Source organism: Hemitrygon akajei, chromosome 19, assembly GCF_048418815.1.
Source record: "Hemitrygon akajei chromosome 19, sHemAka1.3, whole genome shotgun sequence".
NCBI lineage: Eukaryota > Metazoa > Chordata > Chondrichthyes > Myliobatiformes > Dasyatidae > Hemitrygon > Hemitrygon akajei.
The window spans coordinates 74309727-74336493 of NC_133142.1; the positions used below are offsets into that span (position 1 = coordinate 74309727).

Consider the following 26767-nt stretch of genomic DNA (forward strand, 5'->3'; position numbering starts at 1 on the left):
ACACTGCACAAAACTGTAAGCCATGACGCTGCTTGAACTGATGAAGCCAGCCTTCACTGGTCACACTAATAATCTAGTCCTATTTCTTCATGAAATGCTTTTGCTTGTTCCTTCACCATATTTCCAGCTATTCAACACCTTCACTTACACAAAGATTAAACCACGTTATCAGCACTTTATCTAGTTCCGAACTTCTTCCGTCTCTCATTGTTTTTCTTACGCACATCTGTTTCTTCGAGCCACTATCAGCAAAAAAATGTAGCAGTTTTTCTTTCTGTTTCTTTATATCGCACACTGTGGAAGAGCCAATGTTGTAACACACACACAAGCTTTTCACCGATACACCACCGTCCAGTTTTTTCAAGAGTTCAACCTTAACTTTAATGGATAATGTGCATGTTTTCGCTTCACAGCACGAAGTGAATTTCCTTTACTCACTGGGGCAATAATTGGAGCAAGAAAGAGCAAATGATATTAATAAATGCAGGAAAACAAGCAGGAATCGCCTGTATGTGCTTACAAGAGCGCACCAACACATGAACAGATCTAGCGCAACCAAAACAATGCGCAGCAGATTGGTTTGGTGGCCAGGGAAATTTGAAATTACATTTGCGCGGAAAATTTGAAATCAGTGCCAGATTATCAAAGGAGCTGGATTACAGATAGTCAGATTAGTGAAGGTGGACTGTAATTGAATTGCTAGTGTGCTGTTTTGCATTGAAAGAAGTAGCACTGCATTCTCATTGTCCTCAGCAATGACAATAAAGCTCTAACTAAACAAAAAATCACTGCTTTTTGAACACAAATACATGCAACTGACGCTATTTAAAAACGGTTCCAGCTAAACATGGTCTAATGGCCACACAATGGGGCAGCAGGCTGAGGGTAGCAGACACCAACAGAATCAACAAACTCATTTGTAAGGCCAGTGATGTTGTAGGGGTGGAACTGGACTCTCTGACGGTGGTGTCTGAAAAGAGGATGCTGTCCAAGTTGCATGCCATCTTGGACAATGTCTCCCATCCACTTCATAATGTACTGGTTAGGCACAGGAGTACGTTCAGCCAGAGACTCATTTACCAAGGTTCAACACTGAGCGTCATAGTAAGTCATTCCTGCCTGTGGCCATCAAACTTTACAACTCCTCCCTGGGAGTGTCAGACACCCTGAGCCAATAGGCTGGTCCTGGACTTATTTCCACTTGGAATAATTTAATTATTATTTAATTATTTATGGTTTTATATTGCTATATTTCTACACTATTCTTGGTTGTTGCGACTGTAATGAAACCCAATTTCCCTTGGGATCAATAAAGTATGTCTGATTCTGATTCTGAAGTGCACACGACGGATGCTAGTTGTAAACTTCAGCAATAGTCTCCTATCGCAATTAAGCAGCACAGTGTTCCAAATAAACCTAGGGAAACCCAGTTATTTTCTCGATTAGTTTTTTTTTGTCTTTTTAAGATCTGTTCCAAATAAGCAGCTGCTCTGATTAACCGGTGCCCTAATTAACTGGAATCCAATGCATCTTAAATTTCTTATCTCTGACTACTGAACCATCAATCATGGGGATAGTTTCATAACTTATCGAAACCTTTCATGATATTGAATGGGTTCTTCCCTTGTATGTCTGAGAGAGGGACTAACCTGAGTTCCTGTGGTCAAGGTGGTGCCAGTGAACAACGCTTCTTCATGTGACATCTTCAAATAGTCCATGAAACTGTCTATTTCACTTCTTCTACATCTTTTTATTTTATATGTGTTTCTGGAACTGTTTGAGCCTGCAATTTACAATTTGAAGATCGTTTGAGTGATATAGTGCTTTGCTGCCTCTGAGAAAATTCCAGGAGATGAGCGACCTTGAGGCGAGGAAGCTTAGAGACGGGTGCGAGCCCACAATCGATTCCATTTCTAGCTGATTAAAGTTTGCATTGAGGCAAGTGTGGAAGGTGAGCGAGTGTTCAGAGCCAACTACCTGCGTCTTGCTCGCTGCTGCCAGAGATGGTGTCTCTGTGAGGATATTTCACTTGCTGCTCCCGAGGGCAGGCCTCTGTGTTCAAGTGGTCTCACTCTCTCCCTCAGTGCTGTTGGAGGATGTTACTGGTGTTCTGCAGTTTATGGATTGGACTGTGGACTGTAGTTCAAATTGGACTCTTTCAGTTTTATGTTTTTATATTCTGTGGTTTCGCCCATTCTTTCTTGTTGCCATTTGCGTGATTTATTAGTTTTTTGTGCGGAGGAGGGGGTTAGGGGTTGATGTTCTTGTTGTTGTACGAAATTTGTTATTTTTGTGTGGAGGTGGGGTTTGTTAATCATGTTACTGTTTTCAGGATTTGTTTTTTTTTTGTGTGTTGGGGAGAGGGGAGTTGATGTTTTTCTTTGAACAGGCTCCTAAGTTTTGTTTTGTGGCTTTCTGAAGAAGACCAATCTCAGAGTTGTATACTGCATACATACTTTAATAATAAATATACCTTTGAATCTTTTGTTTGCATAAATAAAATCTCTCATCTATGCTACATTCCATTAAGTCTTCTCCATCCTGTTTTAAGATTTGGACATCCTTTGTGAGATCCTGAAAATTGAGTTCTTGACCATCAATTGAGTTTCATTTCATAATTAATAATTCCCTTTTTACCATTTTTATTCAGGTCTCCAGTGTGCTTTCTGTACACTCTGCATCTTCTGCTTTATAATTTGAAGGTATTTCACTGTAGATGTCAATGATTATATTTGATCAGATGGAAGAAAAGCAATTTCATTGTTCTTCTGCAGTCTATTTTCTTATACAATTCTTAACAGTGTTGTTGATAACCGCTCAGATGGGTTTTGTATGTGGATTTGTTAAGGGAAGTTTGTAAGGAAGGTTGAAGACATTTTCAACATAACATTACGAGCAATACAAATCATGCGGTGGCTTAATGATTGCACCCTGGGGCAATGCTTCCACTTCCTTCCTCACGTAGGAGGTTTATTAACAAGTAGGCTGCAGCAGCATTGCTAGGTAATGTTTTCAGGCAGTGGAGTCCCATCTGGATGCAATCAGCTCATCTTTCTCAAGTACTGAAATTAACTTCTAAAGTTCCATAAGAGAATTTGCAGATGATTAGGGAATCCATCAAATAATTTAACTTCCATAAATCTGAATGTATGATAAATGTGAGCAAGGACCTCTGAATTCCATTGTTTCCATGTAGGAGATTGTAAATAGGAGTAAAAGTGGTTGGATGCCTGCAGTTTCTTTTTCTTTAAAGGGGACTGGGTGAGTATGAATAGAATAGGACTTATGGTATGTGGTTGCCTTGAAATCCAACATTCATGTTTATGGAATTTTGCAATAAATCAAAATCAGTTTTAAGTAAAAAAATCAAGAAAAACAGAAAAGAAAATAATGATTGTCAATTTGTGGAAAATGCATCCAAGGCAAGCAGTACAAAACAAAAACAATCCTGCACTTTGCATGTTATTATATGAGGCTAATTAGTTTTTAATGAGATATCTGAAAGTATTTGCTCTATGCATTTATATCATACTACATCTTACTACTCTGGCTGTCTTTTTTTAAATTTGCAGTCCACTGTTCATGCTGTATGTAATTATCTTGTGTATCTTCTTACAGCCAAGAATTGGGTCATTAGGAGTTGCACAAGGCCCCTCGGAACAGAAAGTAGCAATCTTAACCATTGATGATTGTGACACCTCAATTGCTGTTCATTTTGGAGATGGAATCGGTAACTATTCATGTGCTGCAGAAGGTGTACAGTCCAGCTCTAAGAAGTAAGTATATAAGCATGACAAGAAACATAACTGACATTATGCAAAATCTTTTTGGTACAAATTATAGGTAAATATATGGGTGTGGTTGTTTATGGCATAAACCTGAACAGAAAGTCTTGAAAGATTGGTTAAAACAGGCTTTTTACCATTGGATCTGATTACTTAATTACGGATATATTTTGCAGCAGTGCTATTACTCTGTATCACTCAGTAAGTCTGTACTAAGTGCAAGGCCAATGTTATTAAATAACATTAATATTGGTTATCTGGTTTCCAGTGTGCTGTTGATGAGTTTTTCCCCTCAGTGTAGTTCTGATTGTTAATTTAAATCAGGTTTGCTGTGGTGTTGTACACGGTGAATTTAATGCACAGACTCAGAGTGGTGAGTGCTTAGAATCTCTTGCCAAGGCTGGTGGTAGAAGATGATGCATTTAAGAAACTCTTAGATAGGCATATGGATGAAAGAAAAATGGATGATTATGTAGGAGAGAAGGCTTAGATTGATTGTAGAGTAGATAAAAAGGTTGGCACAACGTTGTAAGCCAAAGGGCCTGTGTTTTAATGTTCTATGTTCTATTTTATAGTAGTCCTCCAGAACTCTGCATGTTAGAGTGAACTGAAGGATCATAGGATAAGGTGAATAGTTGAGACACAGCTTCTCAGTTTTTGAGTTATGGTAGTGCAGCACTCTACAGGCCTGTTGCGATTGGGATTGTCCACAAAGGTCCTGAAATTCAAGGTCCCAAGTGCATATGTTGGGTGGAAGTTTCTTGAGTGTGTTTTGTGGTTACTACAAAGAAGTTTCAAGTCACATGAAAAGTCATTTCAAGGTCCTCCTCACTGACTTTCGGCCAGTGAAAAGCTACTCAATTTGTGTGTGGATTCTGACCATCTAAGAACATTGTGGATTTTATTTTTATCTCTAAAAACTATCAAGGAAAACAGCGAGCATCCGCAGTATGATATATTTTGCCTGTTTTGACCTTACTAAAGCCTTTGACTATCAATCAGGATGAAGTGTGAAAAACCTCATTACATTTGACTTCCAAATGGCTTCTAAACTAGACTATTCAATAGGTCTACAACAGAACCGATCTCACTGACAACTGCTGTCAAAAGAGACTGCATCATTGCTCAATGGGCTTTCCAATATCTGTTGTCACATTATTGTATCTCAGCTTCAATAAATTTGCTGCAGAAGTGGAATAGTCTTCAGGACAAATGGGTAACTGTTCAATCTATCTCAATTATACACCAGAACTAAGGTTGCTCGAACAACAACAGAATACCAGCAGTGCTTTCTTCTGTGTATACTCTGTGGCCACAATCAGAATAAGATTTAATATCACTGGCATATTGTTGAGTGTGTATCTTCAGGCTCCTGTACCATCTCCTTGATGGTAGAAATGAAAAGAGGGCATGTTCTGGGTGATGGGCTTCTTAATGATGGATGCTGCCTTTTTGAGGCATCGCCTTTTGAAAATGTCCTTGATGCTGGGGAGGCTGGTGCCCAAGATGGAGTTGGCTGAGTTTGCAATTTCTGCAGCTTTTTCCAATCCTGTGCAGTGGCCCAGATGGTAATACATCCCAGCCTCATTAACACTTCCACTGAACCTGGCTAGATGATGGGCCTTAGATCTGCACCTTCAAATTATAGATTACCAGATCTACCAGAATGAGCCCCAGCAATAAAGACTCATGACGGGACCTTAGAAAATGTCAATAAATTTACTTATTTATTTAAGCAAGTGATACAGTGGCCCTTTGAGCCACGCCGCTCCAGCAACCCCAGTTAACCATAACTTGATCACAGGATAGTTTACAATGACTAATTAACCTACCCAGTGTATCTTTGGACTGTGGGAGTAAACTGAAGCACCTGGGTAAAGCCCATGCATTCCATGAGGAGAACGTACAGACTCCTTACAGTTGACAACATGCTACCATAGACGTACACTGCCGATAAAAAGTATTCACCCCCCCCCCCCCCTCAGAAGTTTTCAAGTTTTATTGTTTTACAATTTGGATTTTTTTGACACTGATCAACAGAAAAAGACTTCTGTGTTAAAGTGAAAACAGATCTCTACAAAGAGATCTATATTAATTACAAATATAAATCACAAAATAATTGATTGCATAAACAATCACCTCCTTCAAGTCAGAATTTAGTAGATGCACCTTTGGCAGCAATTACAGCGCTGAAGTTGTGTGGATAGGTCTCTATCAGCTTTGCACATCTGGACACTGCAATTTCTCCCTATTCTTTAGAAAACTGCTCAAGCTCTGTCAGATCGCATGGGGATGGTGAGTGAACAGACCTTTTCAACAAATTCTCAATTGGATTGAGGTCTGGACTCTGACTTTACCACTCCAGGACATAAACTTTGTTGTTTTTAAGCCATTCCTGTGTAGCTTTGGCTTTATTCTTGGGGCCATTGTCTTGCCAGAAAACAAATCTTCTCCCAAGTTGCAGTTCTCTTGCAGATTGTATTAGGTTTTCCTCCAGGATTTGATGATTGACTTAATTGTACTCCAGGGGATATTCAATGACTTGGAAAATTTCTTTCTACATCTCCTGAATTGTGCTTTTCAAAAACCTTTTTGTGGAGTTGCTTGGAGTGTTCTTTTGTCTTCATGGTGTAGTTTTTGCCAGAATAATGACTCACCAACAGTTAGACAGTGTATATTTACTACAATCAGTTGAAGCACCTTGACTGCACACAGGTCTCTAAAAATAGATTTCCATTTAACTAATTATGTGACTTCTAAAACCAATTTGCTGCACTAGTGATGATCTAGTGTGGCATATTAAAGGGGTGGGGGATAAATACTTATGCAATCAATTATTTTGTGTTTATTTGCAATTAACTTAGATCACTTTGTAGAGTTCTGTTTTCACTTTGACATGATAGTCATTTTCTGTTCATCAGTGTCAAAAAAGCCAAATCACTGTGATTCAATGTTGTAAAATATGAAAACTTCCAAGGAGGCACTGTACCTCTCAGGAAGGCAGTAACTGATGTAGAAATTCATCACTGCCTTCAAATGGAGAGAAAGGCATTATTTGAAGATCAAAACCTTAGATCTATTACATCATACATTGTCTACCAGCGGCAGCAGAGGAAATCAACATCTATCTCATGGTTCATAACATTAAAATCTCAGGTATTCAGCTATGTCAACTGTGTTTTCATTTTAATTCCTGGTCAGAAATTTATTTAGACCGTGCCATTTTTTTTTCAGCACAGAGATACACATGACCTGAGAAAATAATATTTTTATTGTTTCTTTTTAAAAATATTGCAGAGATTTTCCAAATCACTTTATACATATAAAACAAGTCATGTGCAGTCTTTAGATCCCGAAATGAATGACAAAAAAATTGGACAATTATCTCCTGCCACCACCTTTACAAATTCAAACATCACGTGATATTTACTTGTAAATTGGAGCATTGTTCCTCATTTAATAGAAAACTCAAAGATTTCACAAGATTCTTCTGAAAATGGTTTTGAAATTTTATTTTAATCAACTGTTGAAGCTTTCTTGATTGTATTAACGTGTTTAAACTGTTTTTCATGGTTTTACACCTATTAAGAAGAATTTTGAAAATTATCTAGCAGGTCAAAAATCTGAGGCAAGAGAATTTTTGTTAGCTTGAAGTGGCAGCTGGCAAACAGATGGAAATCAATGGAACAATTCTTTATTAATGTTCAGCTTGTGGAACGTGCTGAATAATTGATTTCTATCTGATTTTCTGGAACAGGAATCAGCATTGGCACACACATCCTATTCTTCCACCACACCCTCCCCCCCTGCCCCATAACATACCTTGGAGTTTAGGTACAGTGAGGAAAAGTTCTGAATATTTAATTAGATTATTTATGCAAAACAAAAATTAATGCCTTTTTAATAGCTGAGTTCTCCATGATTGAAATTCATTGTTGACAATAAGCAAAACAAGTGACCACATATCAACAGTGTGTTTTAATATATCAGGTATTCTCTTCCTTTGACTAAATTAAGCAGTGTGAGGTGCTGGTGTGCTTTAACTTATTTTGGGAAACCTAACAAAGCTATTGGAATGTATTTCACCCCTTATTGATTTTAATTTGTTAACTTGAGGTAAATTTCCATAGGGCTGGGTATTCCTGGACTCAATGTATGTGAAAGGTCTGATCTCATTGATCCTAGACAAAATGGAATTGGACATGAGGGTCTGCACAGTGACTGGGCTTCAGGTGGCACACTGCCGAGGTCCTGCTTCCCCCAGAAATCTGGGCAACAGTTACGCTTTTTGTAAAAGGCGGTAATTGATCTTAAGTTTTCAGATGCCTCTCTCTCTTAGAAACATTAAAAAATGAAATTGGTATAAAAATTTTAAATATTGATTTATTAGAAAATGAAGTTAAATTAAACATTCAAAAATTACAAATATTAAGCTGATGTAATTTTTTTAAAAAATTACCACTTCTTAATCTGCCAGAGAAAATTCCCTGGATTGAAATACGTTTCTGATCCTCAGGTGGGTGGGGGGAGAGTACCGTAGTTATTGATTTCAGGAGCAATTTCTCAGTATGATGATGGGAATGCTTATCTTGTTGAGTCTAGCAGTGAATCATAGTGACTAATATGACAGCATCAGTTGTTCAGTAAATTTTCAAACTACAATTGTACACTCTAGAATTTTAGCCTAAAATCCATCATCATGTGATTTCCATTACAACTTCTAGCTGTATTATAAAAATAAGGCATACTTTTTATCAATGTTACGGAGACTAATGCTTCTTACTCAAGATTTCCATTTAGTGCCAATTGAAGGCATGGATATGTGTGTGGAGCCTTGTTCAAGATGAACTGGATTGCATCCCTCTGACTTATTGAATACTAGGGCCCTTTATTCAGCAGATGGATTTGATTTTCATCCTATCAGTCTAGGCTTGATTTAAATTTGAGAGTTGTTGGGGCAGGGTGGATGCACCTAACTAACAGTAACTACCAGTTTCCCATTTGTCATGTTTTAGTTTATTGCTGTCATTGACAATTCAGGATTTGAAAAGAAACTAATTTAATTGGTTAAAGAAGCAATAGTACACAGAAGATAAATTTAAACATTAGTGAACAGTGTCACAGTTGCTAAATTCAGAGGCATAGGTCAATGATTACGAATTGTGTTCAATTCTCATTGGCAACTGCAAAATTTAAATATGGTTAATTTGGATTTTAAAAAACACTAATCTTTGAAACTATACCCTGAAATGACTAAATTGTTATACAAGCCCATCTGCTTCTCTCAGTATCCTTATCTGGTCTGGGCAAAATGCAGTTGTAGACCTGCTCTTAACTACCATCTGACATATCTGGTAACCACCCTGTTGCATTATAATTATATATTGGTTCTTTTACCAATGAAATTAGTTTCTTTTCAAATCCAGAATTGTCAATGGCAGCAATAAAACACGAAAATGGTAAAACCTAACAGTTTTATCCACTCTTGGTGTTCAGTGATAACATTCTTGATAAGTCTCCCCAGGAATCACTGAAATAGAATTGATCCAGCCACATATATACTGTGACTAAGAGAAATACGTGGCTTATTTCCTAATAGTACACTTCTTACATCACTGGCTGAGTATACCTTCAGCCCTCGGAAAACTTCACAATGACCAAGCCGAATTAATTGACACTCCATCCACCACTTAATTCACTTACCACTAGCTACATTCTTCATAACAACATGCAACACACTCATTCACCTTTAAGAGCATGTCTGTAATTCCTGACCACTACACCAAGAATGATAAGGCTTGCAAGTGTAATGGGGACACTAAGGTCTGTAGATTTCTTTTCACTTTGCATTAACCTTGATTTTGAGGTATGTTGCCATGGCTCCATTGTCATTGGGTTTAAATTCTGAATTCCTGAACCCAATTCGTCATTGGAATGCATTGACCGGAAGTACTGCAGTGGTTCAGAAAGGATGCTTGCAACATATTCTCAAAAGCATTTAGAAATAGACAACAGCTGCTGGCCAAGCAAACCACACACAACTGAAAAATGTATAACATAAAATTAATATACTTCCACAAAATAATTAATAATGGCTAGGAATCATTCTCTTGTCTCCTGCTATCAAATCCAGTTTTCTGTTCAATGCTAGTTTCTCTGAAGTATTTCAAACAAAGTTATCCTAAAGCATCCATGTACTTTTATTTATATTGCTTTATAAAATCATCCCTGGCATACTTGTAAAACTCTGGAATTTAGTATTCCTAGACTAGATTGGTTCTTTTGTTAAAACTTTTGATCATATACAAGCATGTGGCATTCGCTCCATACCATGATGCCCAGGATTGTTTTAATAACATTGCTTTCATTGATCAACATTTCACTTGAATGTATTCCTCAGTAAGTCAAGATTGGTGAATGCATTCATTTGTGAGCTAACTAAAATTTCTTGATTTCATTTCTGTATTGTGAATTGGTCTCTGTAAATAAATGTAAATTATTCCTTGACTGTCCTATAATATGTACTTGCTGTGTCTCAATAGGTCACTGGATCTTACAGGTCCTTTGCTTCTTGGGGGTGTCCCAAACCTACCAGAGAATTTCCCAGTCATTAACAGAGAGTTTGTAGGCTGTATGAAAGAACTTCATATTGACAGTAAGCGTATTGATATGGCAGCCTATATTGCCAATAATGGCACTTTTCCAGGTAATGTGGGTTAAATACTTCTGATCCTCATATGTAGGTGTGGGCACATTCTCTTCAATTTTCCTCTTCTGTTACTTTCTCTACATTCTCACTCTTTTGTTTGATATTGCATTTTGAGTCACAAAGATAATCTTGTTCCTAGATGATTGATCCATTCTACTGAAACTGTATATAACTTTTATACATTTTTCCATTTTATCTGAGATGTGACAATGTGCAACTTTTTAGAGTAGTGCAGCAGCTAAACAAAGGTATCATTGCTTTTAAAGCAGTCCTCTCTATATTGCCACTTAATTTCTCTTAATTGTGTAGTACAGTAGCAGATTCCTGAGAGAACTGAACCATCATTTATTCCTTTCAGGACCTATATTAGAGATGGGAACTTGTGCAAATATCAATCTCAATCATGCCCCATCCTAAGAATGATTTTTACCCTTCAATTAGCTTCAATTGAGCCCAGCTTCAATTGTTCTGCAAATTAGAAGCAGAGTCAACTCCTCCGTTCCTTCAATGTGATCTGCCATTTAAGAAGGCCGTGGTTGATCCGATTATAGCCTCAACTCAACTTTCCTGTCTACTTCCCATTCCTTGCAACTCCCTGACTATCAAGAAATCTCTCTCTGCCTTAAGAACATTCAAAGATTCTGTTTCTACTGCCTTTGAAAGAAGAGAACATTACAGACTCCCTGTAAAGATTCCTCATGATCCTGCATGTTTCAATCAATTCTAAATTATAGCAGATGCAAACCTAGACTGTCCAATTTTATATGATATTCTAGTTATTAGACTAGTAAATCTTTTATGAACTGCTTCTAACTATTAACGTCCATTCTTAAGTAGACAATGATGTACATAGTGCTCTAGATTTGGTGTTACCAGTGTCCTATGTAAGTAAGGTATAACATCCCTACTTTAGTTTTCAGTTCTATCAATAAATGAAAATAGTCTGTTAGTTTTCATGATTATTTGCTGAAGCTATATTCTAGCCTTTTGTGAATCGTGCACTAAGACACACACATCCATCTACATCGCAGAGTTACAATCTTTCACCACCAAGAGAATCTACTTCATTTTCTCTGCTAAAATGCATCATTTCACATTTTCGCTCATTATGCTGCATTGTCAGATCTCTGCCCACTCACTTCACCTGTCTGCATCTCTTCAGAGTCTTTTCATGTCATCTTCTCAGTTTGCTTTCCTGCCTATCTATAATGCAATCATCAAGTTTGTCAAGTAATTAGTTTCCTACATGCAGATTATGACAGATATAATATGTATACTGAAATCCTTATCAATTTATTTAAAAACTTATTTAATGATCTTAAGATTTTACAGTTGAGTGTAATCTAAGAATATCTAACCCAATTGCACAGATTAAACTCCAGCAAATAGCTGTGTTTTAAAGGCCATCTAAGTTGCTTCAGTGAGGGAAAAATATTGATCAGGATGCTGGAGATAACTCCTGAGTCTCTAGTAAATTATTGTCATGAAACTTTTAACATTCATCTTAGAAAGTGAACCTAGCTTGATTTAACAGATATGATCTCTGACAGTGCAGCTCTCCCTCAGCAACAAACAGAAGTTTCAACTTTAATTTTTTGCTCTCTTCCTTGAGTGAGATCTGAGCCTAATACAAACTGCATTGAGGCTGAAAATGTAACCCAGAACTAGAAGGTTTTTGATGCAATCTACTTAAGTTGGATCAAAGAAGAACATTTTTATCAGACAATGAATAAAGTAAATAATCCAAAATCAATATACTGTAGCTGCTGAATGTATAAGCAGAAATGCTGTAAGTACGCAGCAGATATTTTTTGTCATTCATCAGCAAACTCTAGAAATTCACAATTAACCAAAAACTTAATTTGACTTAATTTTACTAGCTCAACATAATTCTTTAGGAACAAGAGCAAGTTAAAATCTGGATATTTATGCAGCATGTGACTCAGTGGTTTCTGATTTCCTAAATCCCTCATGTAATACACCATGTAGTTCCTTTTCTCTAAATAAGAACCAAGATCCATTTTGGCATGTTTTCAAATTGTTCCCAATTATTTCTATAGTTTAGTATCACATTTTAAACTATGGGTTTCTGGTGCATTCTTCAGGTTGCAATAAGAAACAGCCATTCTGCGATTCAAATCCATGTAAGAATGGAGGCACGTGTGTTATTATCTGGGAGACCTTTTTTTGTGAATGCCCTCTGGGATATGGAAGCAAAGACTGTGGGCAAGGTAAGCTGTAGGCAAGAGGTTGCAGCATGGTGTGGGCAGGAAATCAACAATAAGTCAATCAGTGTTGAAGTTCTCTTGTATGTTTGTTTCAGTTATGGTAGCCAATCAAATGGAACAGTGGATTCTAGTATTTCAAGCCAATAATATGCTCTAAAGTGCCATTACTTATGTACATACCTGCTGTTCATTAAGAAATTAATGCACATTGGACTAGAACAGTAAGCTATAGTTCTCTCTTTTTAAATCTTTTTATTAATTTTTAAACAAACATAAGAAGACATCGATTACAAAGAGCTTGAGAGTACATAATTAATAGGCTAGAATACAAATACAAACAATTAATAATTCACATAGTCTCCCAAACTCATAGTAGGTTGCAAAAAATGGAAAAATAAAAAAAAACTAAAAAAAAACCTAACCTAACCGACATGGGCTATTGTATCATATCAAGTATAGATAGATAGATAGATAGATAGATAGATAGATACTTTATTCATCCCCATGGGGAAATTCAACATTTTTTCCAATGTCCCATACACTTGTTGTAGCAAAAACTCATTACATACAATACTTAACTCAGTAATAATATGATATGCATCTAAATCACTAACTCAAAAAGCATTAATAATAGCTTTAAAAAAAAAAAAAAAAAAAAAAAGTTCTTAAGTCCTGGCAGTTGAATTGTAAAGCCTAATGGCATTGGGGAGTATTGACCTCTTCATCCTGTCTGAGGAGCATTGCATCGACAGTAACCTGTCGCTGAAACTGCTTCTCTGTCTCTGGATGGTGCTATGTAGAGGATGTTCAGGGTTTTCCATAATTGACCGTAGCCTACTCAGCGCCCTTCGCTCAGCTACCGATGTTAAACTCTCCAGTACTTTGCCCACGACAGAGCCCGCCTTCCTTATCAGCTTATGAAAATGTTGGATAAATGCTCTCCAGGTTTATTCAAATTTGACTGAGGGGTCAAAAACGACACTTCTAATTTTTTCTAAACTGAAACAAGAAATAGTTTGGGAAAACCATTGAAATGTAATTGGAGAATTAATTTCTTTCCAGTTCAATAGGATAGATCTTCTAGCCATTAATGTGACAAATGCAATCATCCGCTGGGCTGAGGGGGGATAAACGACTATTATCCACCATTGGTAGGCCGAAAATTGCAGTGATAGGATGAGGTTGCAATCTGATATTCAAAACTGTTGAAATAATACCAAAAATATCTTTCCAGTAATTTTGCAAACAAGGGCAAGACCAAAACACTTGAGTTAATGAGGCAACTTCAGAGTGACATCTGTCACAGATTGGATTAACATGGGAATAAAATCGAGCAAGTTTGTCCTTAGACATATGAGCCCTATGGACAACCTTGAATTGTTTTAGGGCATGTTTGACACAAATAGAAGAGGAGTTAACTAACTGTAAAATTTTCTCCCACTGCTCTGTAGGTAAAAGACAATGAAGTTCTTTTTCCCATTCCTTTTTAACATCCCTGGTTGTATTTTCATGATCATATTGTAAATGATGGCTACTAAACCCTTCTGACAAGGGTTCAAAGCTAGAATTTTTTCCGTAATATCAATTGGGCATAAATTCGGAAAGGACTGTAACATATTATTCAAAAAATTTCTAATTTGTAAGTATCTAAAAAAATGGGTTTTTGGCAAATTATATTTATTGGACAACTGTTCAAAGGACATAAAGCTATTATCTAAGAATAAATCACAAAAACATGTTATACCTCTCGTTTTCCATAGCACAAAGGCTTGGTCCATAAAAGAGGGCTGAAAAAAAAGTTAGATATAATAGGGCTTGATAAGATTTTACAAAGAATTTATGAAATTGAAACCAAATTCATAATGCATATTTAACTATAGGGTTAGTTATTTGTTTATTCAATTTAGATGAAACAAAGGAAAGCGAAGATCCTAAAATAGAGAACAATGAAAAGTCTTGTACAGATTTACATTCCAAATTTACCCATTGTGGGCTTTGTAATGTCACCGAGTCCTGTGTCCGGAATATTAAATATTGGATATTAACTGCCCAATAGTAAAATCTTAGGTTTGGCAAAGGCAAACCACCTTCCTTCTTAGGCTTCTGTAAATATTTTTTACTTAATCTAGGATTTTTATTCTGCCATACATACGAGGATATTTTGGAATCAATAATATCAAAAAAGATTTAGGAATAAAAATTGGTAGTGCTTGAAATAAATATAAAAATTTAGGTAGAACTATCATCTTAATAGCGTTGATTCGACCAATCAATGACAAAGATAGTGGGGACCATCTAGTAACAAATTGCTTGATTTGGTCAATTAAAGGCAAAAAGTTAACTTTAAATAAATCCTTATGTTCCTTGGTGATTTTAATACCCAAATAAGTAAAGTTATCTGTAACAACTTTAAATGGTAAATGTTTATAAATTGGAACTTGCATATTTAATGGGAATAATTCACTCTTATTAAAATTCAGTTTATAGCCAGAAAGGCTACTAAACTGAACAAGCAAGGATAAGATAACAAGAATAGATCTCTCAGGATCAGAGATGTATAATAACAAATCATCATCATATAGTGATAACTTATATGTCCCCTCCCTGCGGGTAATACCAAAAATATTAGGTGAGTCACGAATAGCAATGGCTAAGGGTTCCAAAGCAATATCAAATAGTAGAGGACTTAAAGGACAGCCTTGCCTCGGTCCACGAAACAGCTGAAAAAAGGGAGATCTTTGATTGTTGGTAAGAACCGAAGCCAAAGGCTTATAATCTATTAGTTTAATCCATGATATAAATGTCGGGCTAAAATTAAAATTCTGCAGCGTATTAAATAAATATGGCCATTCAACTCTATCAAACGCTTTTTCAGCATCTAAGGAAATGACAAATTCTGGGATTTTAGATGAAGGAGTGTAAACTATATTAATTAATTTTCTAATATTAAAAGATGAATAATGATTTTTAATAAATCCGGTCAGAAATAATTTGAGGTAGTGTATTTTCCAGTCCAGTGGCCAAAATTTTGGTAAAAATCTTAGAATCCATATTCAGCAAAGATATAGGCTGATATGATGCACATTCAATAGGGTCTTTATCTTTTTTAAGAATTAAAGAAGTAGAGGCATCATAAAAAGATTGTGGTAGTTTACCTACAGTTAATGCATCCTCAAAAATTTTACATAACCAAGGAGAGAGTTCGGAGGAAAAAGATTTAAAGAATTCTGCAGTACAACCATCTGGACTGGGGGTTTTACCTGAATTCATTGAAAAAATTGCCTCTTTTATTTTGGTTTCCATAATAGGTGCATCTAATGATACACAATCCTCAGCTGTTAATTTTTGGATATTCAATTTCCTTAAAAATTCATCCATTATAAAAGAACCTTCAGAAAATTCTGATTGATATAGAGAATTATAAAAATCTTGAAAAGCTTTATTTATCTCTTTATGATCAATCATCAAAGTGCTATCTCATTTACGAATCTTAATAATCTGCTGTTTAACCAAAGCAGTTTTCAATTGGTTAGCCAATAATTTACCAGAATTGTCCCTATGTATATAAAATTGAGTCCTAGATTTAATTAACTGATTTTCAGTCGAAGAGGATATTAGCAAACTGTGCTCCATTTGAAGTTCAACTCTCTTTTTATGAAGTTCTTAACTAGGGATAACAGAGTAAGCCTTATCAATTTCTTTAATTTTATCAACCAACATAAGTATTTCACTGTTAATTTGTTTTCTGACTCCAGCAGAGTATGAAATAATTTGTTAATGGATAAATACTTTAAAAGTGTCCCATAATAAGCCACTAGAAACCTCTTATGTAAAGTTTGTTGAGAAAAACAAATCAATTTGTTGTTTAATAAAGTTGAACCTAAGCTATGTTTGTTCCATAATTCTTTGGTGTCAGATTACCATTGACTTTATCATTAGATTAATTTGCTTTAGTAATTGTATACTTTAATATCCCAACACCTTGTGTTCCTCTCCTGTTGCTAGAAGTACATTTCAACATGTCTTTATTCAGTACCCTCAAGCAGGAATGAATAGATGACCTGGCTACTTTCAATGAATTATGGAATACTTTTTTGCTGATCTTATGACGTCCGGATCACTAATGTACCTCTGCCAAAAATGATGATTGTAGTTTGCAGTGTCAGTTGTTCTTTCCTTTTACTTTCCTTTCCTATCTATCTCTCGACAGTGATGCACCATCCTTACCATTTTCTTGGAAATAGCTTGCTATCCTGGGATTTTAAGAATGAGGTGAAAATTTCTATTCCATGGTTCCTTGGACTTATGTTTCGAACCCGTCACACTGAAGCAGTGCTGTTACAGGCTCATGCTGGACAATACACCACCGTTGTCTGCCAGGTATCATTCTGCATTGTGTTTCTACCATTCATTCAGAAATTTGTTCATTAACAGTCAGCATTAGAGGGATTTCTTCACTACTAATCATTCCATGGATACAGTGGCTAATTTACAAAATCCCATCGTAACTAGATAGTCCAGTCTACACTTAGCTCATTCACATATCCAAAAAAGTCAACTAGCATTATCATTTGTCATGCTCTCATCTATGTGTGTAAATAATAACCATAAAAGTTAACTATGACCATTATAAATAGGGATTCCACTATATGACATTGTCCCTTAGACATTTCACCAATGTTAAATATTTGCATTGAAGACTAATAGCTGTAAGAATATTGTGTGGTAGTTAAATGCTGTAATAGGATCTTGGTAGAATTTGAATCGTGAACACAGAATATTCTGTAGATACTGGAAATCCAGAACAACACACACAAAATACTGGAGGAACTCGGCAGGTCAGGCAGCATCTACGGAAATGATTAAGTAGTTGACGTTTCGGGCTGAGATATTTCATCAGGACTGTAAAGGAAAAGGGAAGATGCCAGAATAAGAAGGTGGGGGAGGGGGGGAAGACAGCAGGCTAGAAGGTGATAGGTGAAGCCAGGTGGGTGGAAGAAGCTATGAGGTGAAAGGTGGAAAAGGAAAAGGGCTGGAGAAGTAGGAATTTGATAGGAGAGGAGAGTGGACCATGGGAGAAAGGGAAGGAGGTGTGGCACCGGGGGGGGGCATGATATGTAGGAGAGGAGAATTAGTTAAGAGGCCAGTGTGGGGAATTGAAAAAGTGGGAAGGGGAAGAAGAAAAATGACCTTAAGTTGCAGAAATCGATGTTCATGCCATTGGGTTGAAGGCTGCCCAGATGGAATACGAGGTGTTGCTCCTTCCACCTGAGAGTGGCAGGAGGAGGCCGTAGGCTGGCGTGTCAGAACGGGAGTTGGGATAGGAATTAAAATGGTTGGCCACTGGGAAATTCTGCTTTTTGCAGTTGGAGTGGAAGTGCTCAACAAAGTCGTTCCCCAATCTACGTGAAATCTCAGCAATATAGAGGAGACCGCATTGGGAGCACCAGATTCAGTAGGTGACCCCAGCAGTTTCACAAGTGAAGTGTTGCCTCACCTGGAAGGATTATTCAGATCCTGAATGGAGATGAATGGGCAGGTCTTGCACTTACAAAGCTAAGTGCCAGGAGGGAGATTAGTGAAGAGGAGTGAATGGACAAGGGAATCATGGAGGGAGCGATCCCTCTGGAAAGTGGAAAGTAGAGGCAGAGGTAAAGATGTTTTTGGTAGTTGGGTCCAGTTGAAGATGGCGGAAGTTGCAGAGAATGATGTATTGGATGTAAAGGCTCATAGGATGTAGGTAAGGACAAGAGAGACTTTATCGTCGTTAAGGTGGCGGGAAGATAGTGTGAGCATGGATGTCCGGGAAATGAAGGAGATGCGGGTGAAAGCAGCAAGAAAAGATGAGTTAATTCAGCTGGGCTAAATGAATTGTACAATTTTTTCCAGTCTGTAACAAGCAAAAACTTGTGAAGTTACCTTTTACTCTATCAATCAAATATATTCTAAATATTAATTTACATGTTTGAAGAGAGTGCAGGCTTAATTTAGATTCCCTCCATATTTCCCAGGGGGAATGGAAAGTGCTGGTTCAGCATATACTAACCAACTGTAAACTAATGAAGTTTATAATGAACCCTTTTATTTCAAAAGAGAAACTTGTTTATGATGATAGGAATATTAATAAGTTGTAGCCTCCATTCAGCGTTACTGCATATTGCACCTGTGATCACTTTTTGTGCAGTTCAGCATTGTTGATTTGGTGTAACTCTTTATTCTGATTCTCACAATGGGACCCTTCTTGTACCCTGCGTTACCATTTCTGAGGAGGATGCGATCAGCACATTGGACACCCTTGAACTTTGCTAGAAAATGCATTCTACGTGCATTCACTGGCTTGCTGTGCACTAGCAATTCCATGACAACCTTTGTTAGAATATACTGTCACATGTGCTGTTGGATGTGTTAACCTTAAAGCCCCAAGATATCAATGGAATAAAGCTTTTTTAAAGTTGACTACTTCATTGTAAACATTTTGTCTTAAACCACATCCAAACCGCTCAAGAAAATTGTATTCAGAGCAAAATAGTATCTAAGGAGAGGAGATCTCTGTAGTCGGTGTAGTCGTCTATGAGAAATTGTTCTAGGCAGAATCATCTCATACATTTTTCATTTACTATGTTTGTTCAAATCCATTCAGGAGCAGAGATTCAACAATCTCTTATTTAAATATAGTTACTGTTCTGTAGGGAGTGATACCAGGAAAGAAAATATTAACTTTTGATGACCTGATAATGATCATTGTTGAACTTTTGCAACAGCTAGACACAAGCTGTTTATTATCTGCTAATATGTGTATCATTTGCTAATATTTGAATTCCCTGATGAAGCTGTATATTGAGCACAGCACCTAATGTGAGGGAAAGTTGACAAAACAGAAGGCTGTAGAAATGTCAAACAAGAGAAATCTGTAGATGCTGGAAATCTAAGTAACACACACAGAATGCCAGAGGAAATCAGCAGGCCAGGCAGCATCTGTGGGAAAGGGTAGACAGTCAATGTTTCGGAAGATACTTCATCAGGACTCATTAAGATAAAGAACACAATAGTAATTTAAAAAAACAATAAATATAAATACATAAAATAGCATATACATTGATTGTATGTACATAAGGAAATGCTAGGCACAGGAGTGTCTGTACATAAAGTGACTGACAGGGAATTATAAGTTGGCAGATTACCAGCTTCTTTGCAAGCTCCCTAAAATAATGGTTGTTAATGGTGTGAAGGGGTGGGTTAATAGGTGCAGATGTTGATCAATCCTACTGTTTGGTGAAAGTAACTGTTTTTTAAGTCTGGTAGTCTTGGCATGGATGCTACGTAACCTCCCCCCCCTCCCCCCCCATGATGGGAGTGTGACAAACAGTCCATCAGCAGGATAGCAGGGATACTTCATGATGTACTGGCCCTTTTCTGGCACCCTGTTGATGGGGGTAAGCCATTGATGCATTGGACAGTTTTGACTACCTGTTGTAGAGCCTTTCTGACTGCTGCAGTGCAGTTTCCATATACCATGCGGCAATGGAGCTTGTTAGCATGTTCTCTGCTGCACATCCGTAGAATGATGTGAGTATAGATATGATGTGACTCCAGTGATAGGAAACTATCATTTTCTGTAAGTGATGTTATTTTGGGCAGTATAATAGATGGAACAAATTTTATTTCATGCTCAACATGTAATAATTATGCACATTATGCAGAAAAATAAGCGTAATGTGTTTCATCAATATCACAACACCCCATTTTGTATTGCTCTCTCAAAAAATTCAATTTGGTCTATCCATCCTTTGCTCACTTTCTCTTGTCTGAAACCTAATTTATTTGACCTCTTTTTTGCAATTCTTATGAAGGGTCATGGATCTAAAACACTAACTGTTTCACTTTCCACATATCATGATCATGGCTGATCTATGTTGGCCTCAACTCCTTTTAAAAATATGGGAACATAAGACATAGGAACAGATTTAGGCCATTTGGTCCATTGAGTCTGCTCTGCCATTCTCTCATGACTGATTTATTAACCCTGTCAACCCCATTCATCTGCCTTCACCCTGTAACGGTTGACACCCTTACTAAACAAGAATCAGTCAAGCTTCACCTTAAATATACCCAATGACTTGGTCTCCACAGTCATCAGTGGTAATGAATTCCAAGACTCACCATCCTCAGGCTACAAAAATTCTTCCTCATCTCCTCATCCCTCTATTCTGCAACTGTCTCTTCTGGTCCTCGGCTCCCATGCTATAGAAATATCCTCTTCTCATCCATTTTATTTAGGCCTTTCAATATTTGATAGGTTTCAGTGAGATTCCTTCATTCTTCTAAACTCCAGCAAGTATAGGCTCAGAGCCATCAAATATGCCTCGTACATTAACCTTTTAATTCTTGCAATTCTTCTCGTGACCCTCTTCTGGACCTTCTCCAATGCCAGTACATCTTTTCTTAAATAAGAGATCCAAAACTGCTTACAATTCTCCAAGTGTGGTTTGACAACCGGAGCAGGGTAGTGGTGCTGAGATCAAAGCTCAACCATGAAGTAAATGAATAGTTGGAGCAGATGTTGGCAGATTAGCAGCCTTCTGCTTCTTTGTAAGCTCCATAAAATATTGAAGACAAATTTACTCTTTTGTGCCAATACTCCATTCTCCTCTATTTGTTGATCCATTCACGTAGGTAAAGTCAGCAAGTATCACACACTAAACTTGCTCCTTGGTGACAGGATCAAAATCATTTCCTTCTTCTGATTGTAATCCCTTGCAAGATCTTTCCAAACAAATTGATCTCATGAAGGGACTTCCTAATCAATACATTTCAGAACTGAATTTGTCTAAACTAGCTCCAGCATGTTCAATGATTGGATTTTAATTCAGTACAACAGCCTGTCATTGGGAAAGCACAAAGAAACAGAGAATACTTACGGCAGAGATAGTGTCATATGAAACCTTTGCCTTCAGACCATGAAACATCACAAAAGACTTTGGTGGAAAGGACCGTGCAGTCACTTCACAGTACAGCTTCTCATATCCTCCTTCCAGGACAATTACACTTGAATCCACTCTCTGGGAGATGCGTGTAGGACCCACCATTTCTACACACACCTGGAGAACAGCGATCAGAACGAACATCCACTTCAGACTGATCACTTGTGAACTCTCGGAGTGACTTTCTGAGTTTTTCCAGCATAAGGGTTATACCATTAGTAATGATTAACCCTTTTTTGAAGCAGAAAAATCACTATTTAAATTGTTGCCAGGATTGTGGCAAAGTTTTTCCTTACTCTTAACGTGCACATGATATCCTTGGTTGGAGTAATGTTATTACTATACATCAGCTTCTCATCATATCACTCCACCATGAAAATAATTTCTGCATTTAGATTATTAATGTAAAAATAATGGGGGCTGTTGTACGTGTATTATACAGCCTTTGATGTGGAAAAGGCCTCTCACTATGAATGCGCTAATGAGGATAGGATTAGGAAGATAAGATTGATGAAACATAAATGGAAGGTGACAAAGTCAGCATAATATCATAGGCCAAAGGGCCTGTACTCTATTATGAATGTGTGCAAGAGGGAGGAGTTCAGGTTCGTGGATTAGGATCTCTTGGGACTTTAACAAGAGGGACAATTTGCTCATGAACTGGAGGGGTCCAATATCCCAGCAGTGAAATTTGCTAGTGCTATTTAGGAGGGTTTAAGCTTATCTGGCATGCATGTATGACTGATGAGAAAGTGAAAGCTGTTACGGATTCAAGCAACAATAAATATATGCGTGAGGCAGGGGTTTTTATAACAAACAACATGTTTATTAAACACTGAAAACAAACCTCCCAAAAGTAAACAAATCACTAACGTAACCGGAAATCAGCTGCTGTGCGGCAGCTTAAACAGTTCTTAAAGCGATAAAGCTTAAACAGTTCTTAAAGCGATGTTGCAAAAACAGTTCTTCAAAGTAGTATTGCAAAAGTTCAAAATGCTTACAGTCCATTTAAGGGAGAGACTTTTTAAGATGATTTAAATTCTCTTTCACGTCATGTTGTTGCAATTCCCAGTCGAACTACCTTTCCCACGAAGAATTTTACGAAGATGAAATGTAACGGCTTAAAGGCACTGACCTTTCCTTTACAAAACTGTTCCCAATCCTTTCTGCTATTCACAGGAATTAACACGGGGACAGTCAGCAAATTCCTTCCGAATGAGGATCAAACAAGGTCGAACCCGTTTCACTGTCGAAATCGATTTTCCTCGATCTTTTAACTCCCGAACTCCAATCTTCACTCTCCACTGATTCTCAACTAGCAGTATTATAAAGAAACTGCTGGCAATGACCTTTTAAACTTTAGGCATTAGATAAAACTTCATCTTTCAACTAAACTGTGTCATAACATTAAATCACGCAGTGGCATGGAGTCAACATGGCAAATCCAGCCACGAACTGCCCCTCCTCACAGGGAGGGGTCCTCCTTTTATATCCTGTAAAAAAAACCTGTCACATGACCTCTACTGGCGGGAAAATGACGTCACTCCACCATCACAAGACCATTACCTCAAGTCCAGTATAGCTTCAATACCTGTCACGTGACAAGTAATCCACTGTCACGTGTCACGGGTACATAAAGCAAATACAGAAATTAAAGTGACTGTCAAGATAGTCAGGCAGGAAAGGAAGCAAAGAACATCTGATAGACTAGACTGCATTTATTTTAATACAAGAAACTTGACTGGTCAGGCATATGAATTTGGCCTGGATAGGCACATGGGATTTTGATATTACTATTAACTAGAAACACGGTTGATGGCTAAGAGGTACTGATTTCTGGGTAAAGGTGAGATGGAAGGAAGAGAGGAGTGGAATTTGTTTTTTTTTATTTGGGAGAACACCACAGCACTGCTTAGAGAGGATCTTCCAGTGATACGGCAGGAGTAGAACTCCAAAATAAGATGGGAGTGGTCATTTTGATGGGATTGTACTGTAGTCCTCCCCACCTACAATAGTTAGTGATAATTAGAGGAAAGAATATGTAGGGGGATCACAGAATGCAGGTGGCATGATTACAAACAAGAGAAAATCTACAGTTGCTGGAATTCTGAGCAACACGCACAAATTAGTGGAGGAACTCAGCAGGCCAGGCAGCATCTCTGTAAGAGAGTACAGTTGATGTTTCAGGCCAAAACCCTTCAGCAAAGAAGGCATGATTCGTAAGTTTGTCAATGACACAAAAACTGGAGGCTTGATGTGCAAAGATGGTGGTTGTCCAAGGTTAAAGGAGGATCTAGATCAACTGCAAAATTGGTCCAAAGAAAGGCAAATGGAATTTAACTTTGACGAAGGTAGTTTAAACCAGCCGATTTGTTTGCATTGTCACCCATTTTAATATCAGTGAGCTGTATGTAATCCTGCTATTTGCACTCTCTAGTATTGTTGATGAGCCCCCCACCAATCACAAGTTGAAATGACACAGCCACATAAATGCTTTTTATAGCATATGTGAGCTAAGAATGAATTGCTATAATAATCAACTGTAGCTGAAGTCTTCTGGATTTTAAAACATCTAACAAGTGCAGATGATTCTTTTGAAGTGGGTGACAGATTTCTTAGATGGAAAATGAAATGACAACCAAGTTTGAGTCACTTTGTGTGAATCAACACATATGTTTCTGATTTGCTGCAGCAGGACATGCATGCCAAATACTCTACAGCAAAGGGTGAAATCTGATTGGATTAGCCACCCATTTCACACAAAAGATTTTGGTGACATCAATAGAAATGACAAGCAATCTATTCACATCAGTGTCCAACGATGCTGATTAGATAAAGATCATTGTATCTTCGTTCTCTATTATCAGCATCTGTTAAATGTCTTGTTTTTTCTCTAATCTGATTTTCTTTAAATGTTAATAGAAGAAAGATTTAGAAATTGAGGGATATGGAGGAATCACTTATATGGGAAAAAAAAGCATTGGAAATCTTTGCTGAGTTCCTTCTTGTAAAGTCTACCTCTCCTGTTCAACATGTCCTGAAGATTCAGATTCAGATCAGGTTTATATCTTACACAATCAAAACAAACAGTGAAATATGTCTTTTGTGTTCACAACACAACGCAGCCTAAGATTGTGAACAGGAGCTGTGAGAGGATGAGAGGCAAATGGCGCCTGTGTTTGAACAGGAGCTGTGAGAGGAGGAGAGGCAAATGGCGCCTGTGTTTGAACAGCAGCTGTGAGAGGAGGAGAGGCAAATGGCGCCTGTGTCTGAACAGGAGCTGTGAGAGGACGAGAGGCAAATGGCGACTGTGTTTGAACAGGAGCTGTGAGAGGACGAGAGGCAAATGGCGCCTGTGTTTGAACAGGAGCTGTGAGAGGATGAGAGGCAAATGGCGCCTGTGTTTGAACAGGAGCTGTGCGGGGGACGAGAGGCAAATGGCGCCTGTGTTTGAACAGGAGATGTGAGAGGACGAGAGGCAAATGGCGCCTGTGTCTGTACAGGAGCTGTGCGGGAGACGAGAGGCAAATGGCGCCTGTGTCTGAACAGGAGCTGTGCGGGGGACGAGAGGCAAATGGCGCCTGTGTTTGAACAGGAGCTGTGCGGGGGACGAGAGGCAAATGGCGCCTGTGTCTGAACAGGAGCTGTGCGGGGGACAAGAGGCAAATGGCGCCTGTGTTTGAACAGGAGCTGTGAGAGGATGAGAGGCAAATGGTACCTGTGTTTGAACAGGAGCAGTGCGGGGGACGAGAGGCAAATGGCGCCTGTGTTTGAACAGGAGCTGTGCGGGGGACGAGAGGCAAATGGCGCCTGTGTTTGAACAGAAGATGTGAGAGGACGAGAGGCAAATGGCGCCTGTGTCTGAACAGGAGCTGTGAGAGGACGAGAGGCAAATGGCGCCTGTGTCTGAACAGGAGCTGTGCAAGGGATGAGAGGCAAATGGCGCCTGTGTTTGAACAGGAGCTGTGAGAGGACGAGAGGCAAATGGCGCCTGTGTCTGAACAGGAGCTGTGCAAGGGATGAGAGGCAAATGGCGCCTGTGTTTGAACAGGAGCTGTGCGGGGGACGAGAGGCAAATGGCGCCTGTGTCTGAACAGGAGCTGTGAGAGGGATGAGAGGCAAATGGCGCCTGTGTTTGAACAGGAACTGTGAGAGGACGAGAGGCAAATGGCGCCTGTGTCTGAACAGGAGCTGTGAGAGGACGAGAGGCAAATGGCGCCTGTGTCTGAACAGGAGCTGTGCAAGGGATGAGAGGCAAATGGCGCCTGTGTTTGAACAGGAGCTGTGCGGGGGACGAGAGGCAAATGGCGCCTGTGTCTGAACAGGAGCTGTGCGGGGGACAAGAGGCAAATGGCGCCTGTGTTTGAACAGGAGCTGTGAGAGGATGAGAGGCAAATGGTACCTGTGTTTGAACAGGAGCAGTGCGGGGGACGAGAGGCAAATGGCGCCTGTGTTTGAACAGGAGCTGTGCGGGGGACGAGAGGCAAATGGCGCCTGTGTTTGAACAGAAGATGTGAGAGGACGAGAGGCAAATGGCGCCTGTGTCTGAACAGGAGCTGTGAGAGGACGAGAGGCAAATGGCGCCTGTGTTTGAACAGGAGCTGTGCTGGGGACGAGAGGCAAATGGCGCCTGTGTTTGAACAGGAGATGTGAGAGGACGAGAGGCAAATGGCGCCTGTGTCTGAACAGGAGCTGTGAGAGGACGAGAGGCAAATGGCGCCTGTGTTTGAACAGGATCTGTGCAAGGGATGAGAGGCAAATGGCGCCTGTGTCTGAACAGGAGCTGTGAGAGGATGAGAGGCAAATGGCGCCTGTGTTTGAACAGGAGCTGTGAGAGGACGAGAGGCAAATGGCGCCTGTGTCTTAACAGGAGCTGTGAGAGGACGAGAGGCAAATGGCGCCTGTGTTTGAACAGAAGATGTGAGAGGACGAGAGGCAAATGGCGCCTGTGTCTGAACAGGAGCTGTGCGGGAGACGAGAGGCAAATGGCGCCTGTGTCTGAACAGGAGCTGTGCGGGGGACGAGAGGCAAATGGCGCCTGTGTTTGAACAGCAGCTGTGCGGG

General features: G+C 38.7%; 1 protein-coding gene across 3 annotated transcripts in view; it reads left to right on the forward strand.

Annotated features, from left to right (window-relative positions):
- Window positions 1–26767, forward strand: part of celsr3 (cadherin, EGF LAG seven-pass G-type receptor 3) — a 355541-nt gene that overhangs the window by 145619 nt on the left and 183155 nt on the right. For all 3 annotated transcript variants that reach the window (XM_073072880.1, XM_073072882.1, XM_073072881.1), the window contains exons 6-9: window positions 3619–3776; window positions 10328–10491; window positions 12600–12725; window positions 16933–17102. In XM_073072880.1, the coding sequence (XP_072928981.1) occupies window positions 3619–3776; window positions 10328–10491; window positions 12600–12725; window positions 16933–17102 (618 nt within the window). The remainder of the gene's footprint in view (window positions 1–3618; window positions 3777–10327; window positions 10492–12599; window positions 12726–16932; window positions 17103–26767) is intronic.